Raw genomic sequence first — 13156 nt, forward strand, 5'->3', positions numbered from 1 at the left:
ATTGGTGTGTTATATTTTGTGTTGTACTGAAATGACTGCTTAATAAAAATAATGGTTAACAAAAAAATAATTTGTTTATTTGATAATTATTAACATTTTAATTTCATAGCAATTATGGTGAGTTCCTAAGATGAAATTTATTTATGGAAATGTTTTTATCTTATTTTATTTTATTTTCATTTTTTCTTGCTCTTATTTAAGAGCATTTTTATGTATTTTACCTGTGTTTATTTAATTTATTTTTTATTAGCATTTTAGTCTTAGACCCCTTTTCCATATGATTACTGTGAAACTTAATTGTCCAACTTATTTTCTTATTTAGCTGTCTTTTTATTTGTGTTTCATACATGTTTTTATAAATATTTTTAAAAACCATTTCATTTTTTTACTTTTTCATTTTCTTCTACAAATGTCCTTTGCTAATGAGCATACAATGACATAATAGCATGGAATGGTTCTTGAATTGGAGCAGGATGAACATTTTAGCACAGTGGAACCAGCGGACATAAAGGGTCCCAGCAAAGGAACTGCATTAGGACATGCGACACTGGAGAATGTAAGAGCCTGGCATGAAACATAGCTAATGCCAAGAGCCTTGAATTAAACATAGGACAGATGAAATACGGCTTTTAGCCAGGCATGGAAGTCTTCCATATGGGCTCCTGAGACCCTGGAGAAAGGGCTACTTAACAAGTGGCTGCATGCACATATTTAGACTAGTATGATAGAAATGTGAACAGTTAGAAAGATTGGAAATGAATGAACAGATGGTCTGGAACTCACGTGTGAAAATACTGTGTGCATTAAATATACTGTTAGTCTGATCAGACCAGTACTAAAATGGACACTTGCATTTGGCTTTACTATATAGTTGGGTTTATTATCATTGCATGTCCTTGCAACAGAACGTCCCAATAGTTCTGCATCCTGCATACGGGAGGCCACCTCATTTATTCATTGCTTAGCATAAGATAAGTTTATACCCAAGCACTGGAGCTTGACAAATCTGAGCATGTTGCTTATTCAGCCCACCTCTGTCACTCTTTCAGGTGTGTTTGCTAGCATTAGTCTGCAAAATCAGCCTGGAAAAGCTGCAGAATCGCTCACACAAACATACACACACCATACTTTTATGCCTTGTTACTTTTTTTCAGCCTGTCAGAAGAGTGAAAGTGAGGCTTTTCAGAGCATGAAGGGAGCCTCATGTGGGAATTAGGCTCCACATAAACACGACATAAAGAGTTGATGAGGTTTTGATCTCACCATTGCCTGTGAGTGAAACCCACCTACACTCCTCCAGCAATGGTGAAGGGGGTCCATGTAAGAGAAAACGCATGTCCGCTCATGGTGAGCTGTGAAAATGTAGGGAGGGATATTCTGTGTGCATCTCTGTGTGCCACGGCCAACTGAGAACATTTCAGAAGCACAGAGATACACTTTAAGGATCACAGCATTTTATAAGCTCCTTTCTTTCTTCAGATTCTGGCTGTTGTGTGAGTTTACTGCTTTGTTTTTCCAAATTAAAGCCACACTTTATGAAATAATTTACAAGCACATGTTCCAGTGTACTCATTTATTGTTTATTACACTTATTGTCTGGTTATTACTGTCCACAGGACTCTCTCTATTTTGTCTTTTATTACTGCTTGCTGGCAAGGGAAACATTTGCAATGTCTGTGGCTTGCTAAATTCATTAAACCTTTTAATCCTGCGGCCGAAAGCTCTACCCTTGATTTTCTATCTGCAAATATTGTTTTGGTTGCAATAAAACTGGCATATAAGTAGACAACTTTAGGAAGAGCTTTTGACAACTTGCTGGATTATGTGTCATGTGAAGGGTAGGTTGTTTTCTCTGAAATGCACCTGGCAAATTTGTTATTATCTCAGTCTTTGCATAGGCTTCTATGGGAGTTTCTATGTAGAGATAGAAGCAGCCAGCCAGTAATTATTGCAGAATAAACCCCGACAGCATGACCAGAGACACTGTTTTTCCAAGTAAATAAATGAACATGCAGTAATTATATTTTATATTTTTTTATTATTTTATTATGAAAGATTGTGGGGTTGTGGTGTGAAATTTGAAACTTGAAACTAGCAAAGTGTATTAGATTCATTGCCAGTGGTCAGACATTATGCAGATTCAAACATTATGCAAAATGCTAGATAGTAGAAATGCAATACTGCACAGTATGACGAATAATATCAATAATTTGATTTTTCTGGCAATTTAAAAAACAGAATGAAAAACTAACAACAACAACCACAAACAAGAGCACTTTAAATGGGTAAGTTGATACATCTTTAGTGGTACCTTCTGTACAGGTACTGTTCAAACAGTTTGGGGATCTGTAATATTTTTATAAAGAATTTTTCTTATGTTCCTCACCCTTCATTTACTGTCAAAGCTCAGAGTAAGCGGGGGGGGGAAACAAAAGGGGGGGGTAAGAAGAGTAATATTTTGAAAAATAATTTATTTCTGGAATGGCAAAGTTGAATTTTTTTTTTTTTTCAGATTTGTCTTCAGTGTCACATGGTCCTTCAAAATCAAATTATAATATTGCTGCTCAAGAAACATTTCTTTTTATTATCAATTGATGAAAATGGTTGTGCTGCTTAATATTTTTGTAGAAACTTTTACTTTTTTTTGCTCGGGTTATTTTTAGAAAGTTTATTTGAAGTATTTCTTTTTTAAAAAAGAAGTATTTCTTTTAAATATATTTATTAAAAAAAAATAGCATTATATAAAAATCTATCCATAAACAAAAGTATATTCATTTCATAACCATATAAATATAATTAAGTTACAAAAGTAACTAACATAAAATAAATTAATACAAATAAATAAAAATCTTACTGCCCCCAAACTTTTGAAAGGAAGTGTAATTGCAATTTACTATTAAAACCTATGTTGTGTATCATTCTCTTTTATTATATATATACTGTGTAACATAAAATATGATATATATATTCATATATATAGTATATATATATATATATATATATATATATATACACACATACACACACAATTTTTGAGTGATTTTCCTTACATAGTTCACGACTATCAGTTCCGCAGACTCTGTGCCCCTGGTTCAGCCTGAGAGAAGTTAGCAGCTTGTAATTAGTCTCCTGCCTTTTTGGAGGAAGAAGACACATTCTGTCTGTTTCCATTATTTATGCAGAATACATTATAGCCCGAGCCCCTTTATGCCACTGGAGACGTTCATTATGGTCAAGAACTGTGAAATACCATAATGCTAGAGTTTAGGCTTCACACCAGAAATCAGTGACCACAGAAGAATGTGCCGAGAGTTACATTATTGAGGTTTATTGCTTCTCATATATCTGTACACATGCAGCACTAAATGCCGGTTAATTCATGATGCCATTGTGAAAGTGTGATCACATAAGAAGCCTGAATTCCACTGTAAATCCACTGAACATTTTTCACTCGATGTCTCATATATCTGTACACATGCAGCATTCTTATGTAGTTATGATGTCATTGGAATCAAATATATAGTTTTATTGCTTGACAATTAATCGAGAGTTTCCTCCAAGGAGGAACACTTTCCTGTTTGATGGTGCATCTTCTTATTTAGTGTTTGGTGGTCTTAAATTGTGTCCGCCAAGTTGTGGCCCTCCAGCTGGCCTAAGTAATTGTGAAACACATGAGCTGGTTTCTGTCTGTCTAGCCCACGTTTTGCTCGACGGCACCCCGTATAGGCAGTAAGAAATTGCTTTGTATTTAATTTAGATGTAACATGTGCGAGCTGGACCCCTGAATGGGTTACGTGGCAATCTGAGGGACCAGCCAACAAATTTTCCCACCCCATGGATCAATTACAGTACCCGCGGTGGCTGGCTATAAAGATGAAGGAACTCTGGGTCATTTCTTTCCTCACGAGTAATTCAAGAAAAATAATGACAAACATAATGACCTAAAACCACATTTGGCCTGTAACACGTTAGGTGGACCCCGACCAATCGTTTTCATGACAGAGGAAAGTGATTTTCGCCTTTGAAAAGGTTTATTTGGTTAAAGCTGTAATAACTACAATTATGTGATTGCTAACAATTAATGTGATAATTTTATTAAAATTTCTCCTTGCTATTTCTCCTTGCTTTCTTTTCCAAAACCGATTATAACAGTAGGATAGAAAGACATCATTTACACGACCCGTTGACATAAATAAATTTGCATTTCTTTCTGCTTTTTTGAACTCTTTATTAATCACTTTTAGCAACAACGAGATAAAAATGTTTTTGCGATTTAGCTTGGAATGTAGTTTATACACTGTGAAAAAAAAGTTTTTTGAAGTCTGTATTTAAAGATTTTTTGGTAGGAATGTTTACAGAAAAATAGTGTTTCAGGCCTTCTGCTTCAAAATTTTATGTTTAATCTTCAGGTGTGGTTCCTGCTCTTTCTTGTATAATTATGTTGGTGATGAAAATCGGTTTTCAAAGTACTTTTTTTTTTATCGTGTTCCCATAGGTTGCAATAATGTCATTCCTTTTATATCTTGAAGAAACCCTTTGCCTAGTTTTCTGTGACTTGTCATGTATTTTCTATGTACTAATTCCTTAACTTTCTGACTTCCCACAGGGGTTCGAGAGGCCAGCATGTTGGTACATAATCCTGCTGAACTGGCTTTACTCTGGGTGATGTGTGTGGGTGGGAGCCTCTGTGATCGACAGCCACTGTGACACTGAGCGACTGCAGATACTGGAGGTAATTCAGTTCAGTCTTAAGAATATACCACCTTTTGTAGCCCTAGATCAAAGAACAGTTGGTAACAAATTAAAATATAACTGGAAACAGACCTGACAAATGAAATTAGTGTTTAAAATTAAATCCAACAACTTTACAAACTCACAAAAAGGGTTACTTTGAGGCATTTGTCATCATCTCTCGTCGAGCACTGGGTTTTTCTCTAGATATCCTGAAGCATGTTGTGTTGAATATTGAATGGACTTCCAAAAAGACACTGGAATGCCCGAATCCACATGTGGTGATAGGCAAACAAAGAGATCCTCGCCTGTAATTCAAGCCAGATATCTCACAGGAAAGACACTGCTCTCGAGTTTATCATTGACTTGGGAACATTGCTCAGGGGACTTTGATTTCACATCTGCTAAATGTTTCCTTTGCTTTGTTTAACTAGATGATGTGTTTTGCCCTAAGGATTTTAGAGAGCTGTTCCTCTCTTTACTGTTATGGTCGTATTTAATCATTCTGGGACCCAGCAACAATTCACCTTCTGTCCTCCATAGAGGACATATTTATTTTATTCAAACTTAACAATTGGGGGCAGTTGCAGGAGGATATGTATGTTGTGTGTATATATATATATATATTATATATTAGTATTATATTATATATATATATATACACACCACCACACATACACATATACATATACATATACTTTTACCATAAAACTCGAGAAAATGCTGGAATAAAATATTTTTATAATATTAGAAATAGATTTCTATTTCAATAAATGTTGTTCCTTCATGCAACATAAATTCTGCCACTTATATTACTAATTAATAAATGTTTAGAATATTGAAAAGTTTCTTCTTTCAGGACCAGATCAGCAGATTAGAATGATTTCAGAAGGATCATGTGTCACTGAAAACTGTTGTAATGTAAAGGGCCCTGGGAATTGAACTTTGCCTATAGATGGATGGATGGATGGATAAGATCTTTTTTAAAAGCTTGTATTGTTCAGATGTATTCTCCTGCTCCATATACTTGCCATGTAAGGACAGCAACATGTTTAAATTCCCAGAACTTTTTTTTATTTTTTTTTTCTGGCCGCTTAGAACTGAACATTTTTCACTCGATGTCTAAAGTGTTGCGCGATTTCCTTATTAAGTTATGATGTCATTGGACAATATATAGTTTTATTGTTGACCATAATCAGAGTTTCTCCAGGCAGGAAACTTTCCTGTTTGATGGTGCATCTTCTTATTTAGTTTTGGTGGCTTAATTGTGTCCCCTTGGGCCCTCCGCTGGCAGTAATTGTGAAAAATGAGCTGGTTTCTGTCTGTAGCCACTTTGCTCAGACGGCACCCCGTATAGGCATTAGCATTCTTGTATTTAATTTAGATGTAAATGTGCGAGCTGGACCCCTGAATGGGTACGTGGCATCTGAGGGACCAGCCACAAATTTTCCCACCCCATGATCAATTACAGTACCAGCGGTGTGCTATAAAGATGAAGGAACTCTGGGTCATTTATTCCTCACAAGTAATTCAAGAAAAATAATGACAAACATAATGACAAAACCACATTTGGCCCTGTAACACGTTTAGGTGGACCGACCTCGTTTTCATGACAGAGAAAGTGATTTTCGCCTTTGAAAAGTTATTTGTTAAAGCTGTAATAACTAAATTATGTGATTGCTAACAATAATGTGATAATTTATTAAAATTTCTCCTTGCTTTCTTTTCCAAAACAGATTATAACAGTAGGATAGAATGACATCATTTACACGACACCGTTACATAAATAAATTTGCATTTCTTCTGCTTTTTTGAACTCTTTATTACTCACTTTAGCAACAACGAGATAAAAATGTTTGCCGATAGCTTGGATGTAGTTTATACACTGTGAAAAAAAAGTTTTTGAAGTTGTATATAAAGATTTTTGTAGAATGTTTTACAGAAAAATAGTGTTTCAGGCCTTCTGCTTCAAAATTTTATGTTTATCTCAGTGTGTTCCTTGCTCTTTCTTTATAATTATTTGTGAAAATGGTTTCAAAGTACTTTTTTTTATCTCCATAGGTTGCAATAATGTCATTCATTTATATTCTGAAGAAACCCTTTGCTATTTTTCTGTGACTGCATGTATTTTCTATGTACTATTCCTTAACTTCTGCTTCCCACATGGTTCGAGAGGGCCAGCATGTTGGTAATCCTGCTGAACTGCGTTACTCTGGGGATGTTTCAGCCTTGTGAGGACAGCCACTGTGACACTGAGCGATGCAAGATACTGGAGGTAAGTCTCAGTCTTAGAATATACCACCTTTTGTAGCCCTAGATCAAAGAACAGTTGGTAAACAAATTAAAATATAACTGGAAACAGACCTGAAATGAAATTAGTGTTAAAATTAAATCCAACAACTTTTACAACTCAAAAAAGGGGTTACTTTGAGGCATTTGTCATCATCTCTCGTCGAGCACTGGGTTTCTCTAGATATCCTGAAGCATGTTGTGTTGAATGACTTCCAAAAGACACTGGAATGCCCGAATCCACATGTGGTGATAGGCAACAAAGAGATCCTCGCCTGTAATTCAAAGCAGATTATCACAGGAAAGACACTGCTCTGGTTTATCATTGACTTGGGAACATTGCTCAGGGACTTTGATTTCAATCTGCTAAATTTCCTTTGCTTTGTTTAACAGATGAGTGTTTTGCCCTAAGGATTTTAGAGAGCTGTCCTCTCTTTACTGTTATGGATGTATTTAATCATTCTGGGACCCAGCAACAATTCACTTCTGTCCTCCATAGAGGACATATTATTTTATTCAAAAATAACAATTGGGGGCATTGGCAGAGGATATGTATGTGTGTGTATATATATATATATATATATATATATATATATATATATATATATACACACACACACATACACATATACATATACATATACATATACATACACTCTAAAAAATGCTGGATTAAAATATTTTATAATATTAAAATAGATTTCTATTTCAATAAATGTTGTTCCTCAAACATTCTGTACACTTATATTACTAATAATAATGTTTAGAATATTGAAAGGTTTCTTCAGTACCAGATCAGCAGATTAGAATGATTTCAGAAGGATCATGTGTCACTGAAAACTGTTGTAATGTAAAGGGCCCTGGGAATTGAACTTTGCCTATAGATGGATGGATGGATGGATAGATCTTTTTTAAAACCTTGTATTGTCAGATGTATTCTCTGCTCCATATACTGCCATGAAGGGAAGAAAATGTTAAATTCCCCAAACTTTTTTTTATTTTTTTTTCTGGCTCTTAGAAGTTATATAACACTTTCAACCTCTGTTCCTCTCTATGTGATGCCTCTAATGCTATGGGGGTGTCATAAGCGTTTGGAGGACTATATAAAAACAAATGAGCCTGAAAAGGCCTGGCCCTAGAGAGGATTAAACCACATTAAATGAAGTGCCTAAAACACGACTTCAAAGCCACTCATCCACACAGCCATTATAATCAGGAACTTTAGAATACAATGTGACGGATTGTGACATGAAGTGAATCACCTCTTATTTCCGAGTTATTAATGGTTGCTGTAATGAATGATACTAATCTGTGATCTTTACATTGTGATGGCCAAGTTTACTGTACAGAGTGTGAGATGTGATTATAATATTCTGTTTAAAGGCAAACTATCACATAAATCATACAACAATTGTGCAGTGGCTTGCCTCCAGACTTGATTTTGAAATCAATATTGACATACTCTTGACAAAATACCTAGAGGAATAATTGAATAGTGCTTATTATTTAGTAGAATATATGTATAAAGCACACACACACAATGAAAATCCATTTTTTCTTTTTTTTAAAGGAATGGATTACATTTTATTTTATATTATATTAAGAAAGAAGTTATTTATTTTTATGTTATGATAATATTTTACAGTATTTCTGTTTTTTTTACTGTATTTTTTAATCAAATAATTGTAGCCTTTGTGAACACAAGTCTTAGAAACATAAAAAAAAAAAATTATCATCCCCAAACTTTTGAACAAAAATAAAGCATTTTTTAAACTACTATATAAAATAATATGAGAATAATAGAAATGCATTTACTGTATATACTATAGTAATGTAGTTTAGTTATGAGTAGTATGGAGTTTGTCAAGGAATGTGAAATCAAGGAATGTGTATAAGAAAAACCATGGTACACATACATTGTTAAAACTGAAATGGGATTTAGAGGCATTTTCTTGCCGTGTTTCCTGGAACCATCATCTTTCACTCTCCTTCATGCCTGGATGAGATTGCTTTCTTTCCATTGATAACGCCAAGTTTTCATTGGGATTTAATGGGAGCAGATCAATTTCTTAGTTTGATTTTTATTCTGTAAACTTAGTAATTGAAACCCACAGTGCAGCTAAACCCCAGTTTTGGAGCATTCCCTTCCCTGCTTCTAAACTGAAATAAATGGCCTGGGATGTATCATCTCTAAGATCTGAGAATTTACAGAGATTATCTTCTCCAACTGCTCTATCAAATCACTCTCCCTCTTGCCATATGGAAATTAGTGTGTTTTGCCAGAAATAAGATTGCAAACCTGGTCGATCAGGAAATTTACAAAGACATACAATCAGCTCCCATCACTGTCAGGGAGACACACCTGGACTCCATAGCTGACGTGACTCAGGTTAGCCCTCAGCATGAGCTCCAAAAGAACGCCTTTGGTGGAATAATGGAATTCAGGGAAATACAATAAAGCTGTGGAGCATGCCTGCTGTCTCTCTCTTTCTCTCTGTGCCCCTTCTCTTCTGCCCACACAACACATTATCATTTATTTCTTCAGTGCTTTCCTCTTTTCTTTTCTTTTTCCCTCTGAAGGCATTCCTCATTTCTTTTGGAAATGTTTTATTTTCTGTCACTACATATCATTCTAAATACATGACTTTCTTCTGTTAAACACAAAAGAGTATACTGTATATTTTGAATAATGTCTGGGTGTTTTCATACAATAATGGTCTGTTTAGTGAATTTGCTGTTTTGGTCTCCATTGGCTTTCATTGCATGTCTTTAAAACATCTTTCGAGGGTCACAAAAGAAAAAGTCATACGACATGAGTGTGAGTAATGATGCCAATTTTTTCATTTGTAGGTGAACTAATCCTTTAAGTACCAAATTCCAGCATTAGGATGCGCATGTGTGTTTTTATGCAAGCTTTGGTCGAGTTTAGGGTGTAGATAAGTGGTTTCTGGGGCAGAAAATTAGTAGTATCATGTTTAAGAGGAGATCTCACTGTGAGTTGAACAGTACCGATTGGCTATTATTCTTTTGCTGTATTTTTTTTTTTCTCTCGCTTTTTATTGCTCCCTGTAAGTGTGTTTGTGTGGATGGTTTGAACTACATAACTCTTGTACAGTACAGTATGATCTGTTCTGGCTTGGTTTTCTTAGCATTCTCTTCAGGTGAAGTGAGCAAATGGGATTCCCCAGCAAAAACAGCTGACAAAAACAACAACTTCTTTTTGTCAGCTGTTTTTGCCGGGGAATCCCATTTGCCTTGGAGTAATTCAAATAATGACACTTGTGGTTTATTGCTTACGAGAGGCATGATGCAGTGTGTGCAAAAAAGAAGAAAAGTTTAGTGTGTAGTTTCTTTGTAGCTTTGTATCTGTAAGTCAAATGTGCATTATGCACAAAATCTCTAGAAATCATAGAAGGTCTGTCATCATATACCCTCATACTCTTACAACTAAATGGTGAGCTGGGGCTATTGAGCTACAGTTAGGATAAAATCACCATAAAACTGATCTGTTCCACCCATGAGCTGTTTCCAAAGTATTGTGAAGCTTTATGATATCTTTGTATAACCTAAGGGGTAATTTACACTACATAGTTTTCAACTAAAAACCAAAAACTTTTTAATGCATTTTGGCTGTTCTTTTACATGAAAAAGCCAACTTTTAAAAACTGATTCAAAGTGCAAATTTTTGAAAATGATACAGCTATTGTTTCTGTATAAAATACAAAAAGCAGTGTTATCCCTGTGAATAGGGATTGTTTTGAGAGTGTTGTCGTCTTTATGCAAGTCTTTTGAATAACGCAATGAAAAAACATTTTGTTTTTTGTACATCGTTGTTGTGTAAACGTACTTTAAGTCTCACCAACACTGATAATCACTACAGTACATTGCTTCTCAGACATTCCACAACCTAACAAATGGTGTGTGAACATACTCAATCGACTCAATTGCCAACCAGAGGCAACAGTTACAGACCTGTAACACACTGATCCGACAAAATCCAACAAACGCATCCGTTGCCATTGCTTATGTCTGTTGGTGTAGTGTAAATTAAGGCCTGTTCACACCAAGCTATACATACATAGCTATAAAGATAACTATAGCAATAACAACATTAGGGCCCACACCAACACACAATAATGTTCTTTTTATTATAAATGGGAAGTTTTTTTTTTTGGATCTGTTCAACGAGCAATTAGGTGGAAAAATCATATAAACCACTTTTATAATATGTTAATAGTGGTTTTTGTCATTATTTGACCTTTATAGCTTGTGGTCACCATTTAGTTTCATTATATACAAAATTGCCGCATGAACATCTTATTTGGTGTTTGACAGATGCAAAAAATCATACATACTTGGAATTACATGGGGATGATGTAAATGATTAATTTTCATTTTAGGGTAAACTATCTGTTTAAATGTTTAGTGAAAGCAGCATATTTCATCAACAGGTGTCAATGTAGGACAAATATCAGAGACTAAATATGCATTATTGTGTTGATTTATGGTAGTGTGATGATTGGTGTTTTCCTGCTACATTGTACACGTCCCTTCACTTTCCTTGTAGACTCCATGATGTCATCGGCATAGCAACCGCTCTCTGCACACATGTATTAGATGAATTAGTAAGAAGAACACAGAAGATATTTTTGTTTATCCACAGTAAATGTGTGTTGCAGCTTCCTCCTCTCTTTGTGTGTGAGTGTGTGCATTTGTGGGGGTGGACGGATGGTCTGAAGAAGTTCTTGATTTAAAGAATTGTTTTCTCCAAGGAAAGGCCATCAGTTGCACTAGAATAACCTACTCACAGCACAGACAATACACCACTCAGCTATTTGTACAACAAAGAGGACACCATGAGAAGATTTATTCAGTGCCAAAAGATCACCGCACGCACGCAAACACCCTCGCTTCCACACACGCGGATGAGACTGACTCTTTCTCCGAGCTATTTTTGAACGCTTCCCCAGAAAATATGAAAGAGAAGAAAGATGTGTTTTATTTAGTAGTGGTTGGTTGATGTGTTGTGGTGAGGAAGGGGGGGGGGGGGGATATGGGAAGAGGCTCTCTGAAACAAAGGAGATGAGAGACAGGGAAGTATAAAGAGGAAGATATTCATATAGTGTGTAGGGTGTGTGTGTGTGAGAGAGAGAGAGAAAGGGAGAGAGGAAAAACGCCATAGAGAATATTTAACCCCTGATCTCTGCTGGCTGTGTGGAGACTCTGAGAGTGTTTTGTCGAGGGGTTGCCCTACTCAGCGTCGTTTATCTTTGGAGGGAACTGTTGAACCTTAGAAAGCCCCGTAGAGATCTATATTCACACACACAGCTGTGTGAGCCAAGAGCTCTACATGGAATATGAACAAAACATATATATATATATATATATATATATAACTGTTGAAACTTAGAAAGCCCCGTAGAGTATATATAATTGTATTAAATGTAATTATTATTAAACGATTAAATAATTTTTATTAATGTTTTGTATTCTGTTTTTTCTTATGCTGCCAAAATACTAAGGTCACTAAGAGAACATCAGTAAGATTATTTTATCTAGCTAAATTAGAAAAAGGTGTGTTTATGATTATATAGCTGTCATAGAATAAAGCAGCTGTTACTGCAAATTTAAAACGTAATAATTATTTGTAATCGAAGACATTTTATGATAAACACTATTAAAATTAATTAAGGTCCATAATTGCACCAATTATTTCTTTATTTATTTATTTTATAAATTCATTAACTTTTTTTATCTGTTACTGTAAATTAAAAGTCTTTCAATTAAACATTTAATGTAAAATACATATAAAACATTATTTAAACAATGTACTTTCAATATATTGAATCATTATTATAATACAAATGATAGTGACTTGTCGAGCAGAAAACATCCATCTGTTGAGCAATATTAATGTACAGGCCAGAACCTTTTGTCAAAGTGAGATTTTTTTTGTTATTTATAGCGAAATTATTATTATTTTGTTTTTATGTGTTCACCATATGTTCACATTAAGGCAGATAATTAGAGAACATTAGTGCATGGTCTTAGCAGATCTATCTCTGTCTGAACAGACAGTCTCTTCCCCAAACCATTAATGCAAAATGAAAGCTCACAGATTCTCCACTCGTCCTCA

At 34.9% G+C, this 13156-nt stretch overlaps 1 protein-coding gene across 12 annotated transcripts in view; it reads left to right on the top strand.

Annotated features, from left to right (window-relative positions):
• Positions 1–13156, top strand: part of LOC109086348 (voltage-dependent T-type calcium channel subunit alpha-1G-like) — a 194627-nt gene that overhangs the window by 71200 nt on the left and 110271 nt on the right. For all 12 annotated transcript variants that reach the window (XM_042767776.1, XM_042767769.1, XM_042767767.1 and 9 more), the window contains exon 3: positions 6895–7006. In XM_042767776.1, the coding sequence (XP_042623710.1) occupies positions 6895–7006 (112 nt within the window). The remainder of the gene's footprint in view (positions 1–6894; positions 7007–13156) is intronic.

This window comes from Cyprinus carpio, chromosome A12, assembly GCF_018340385.1.
Source record: "Cyprinus carpio isolate SPL01 chromosome A12, ASM1834038v1, whole genome shotgun sequence".
Lineage (NCBI taxonomy): Eukaryota > Metazoa > Chordata > Actinopteri > Cypriniformes > Cyprinidae > Cyprinus > Cyprinus carpio.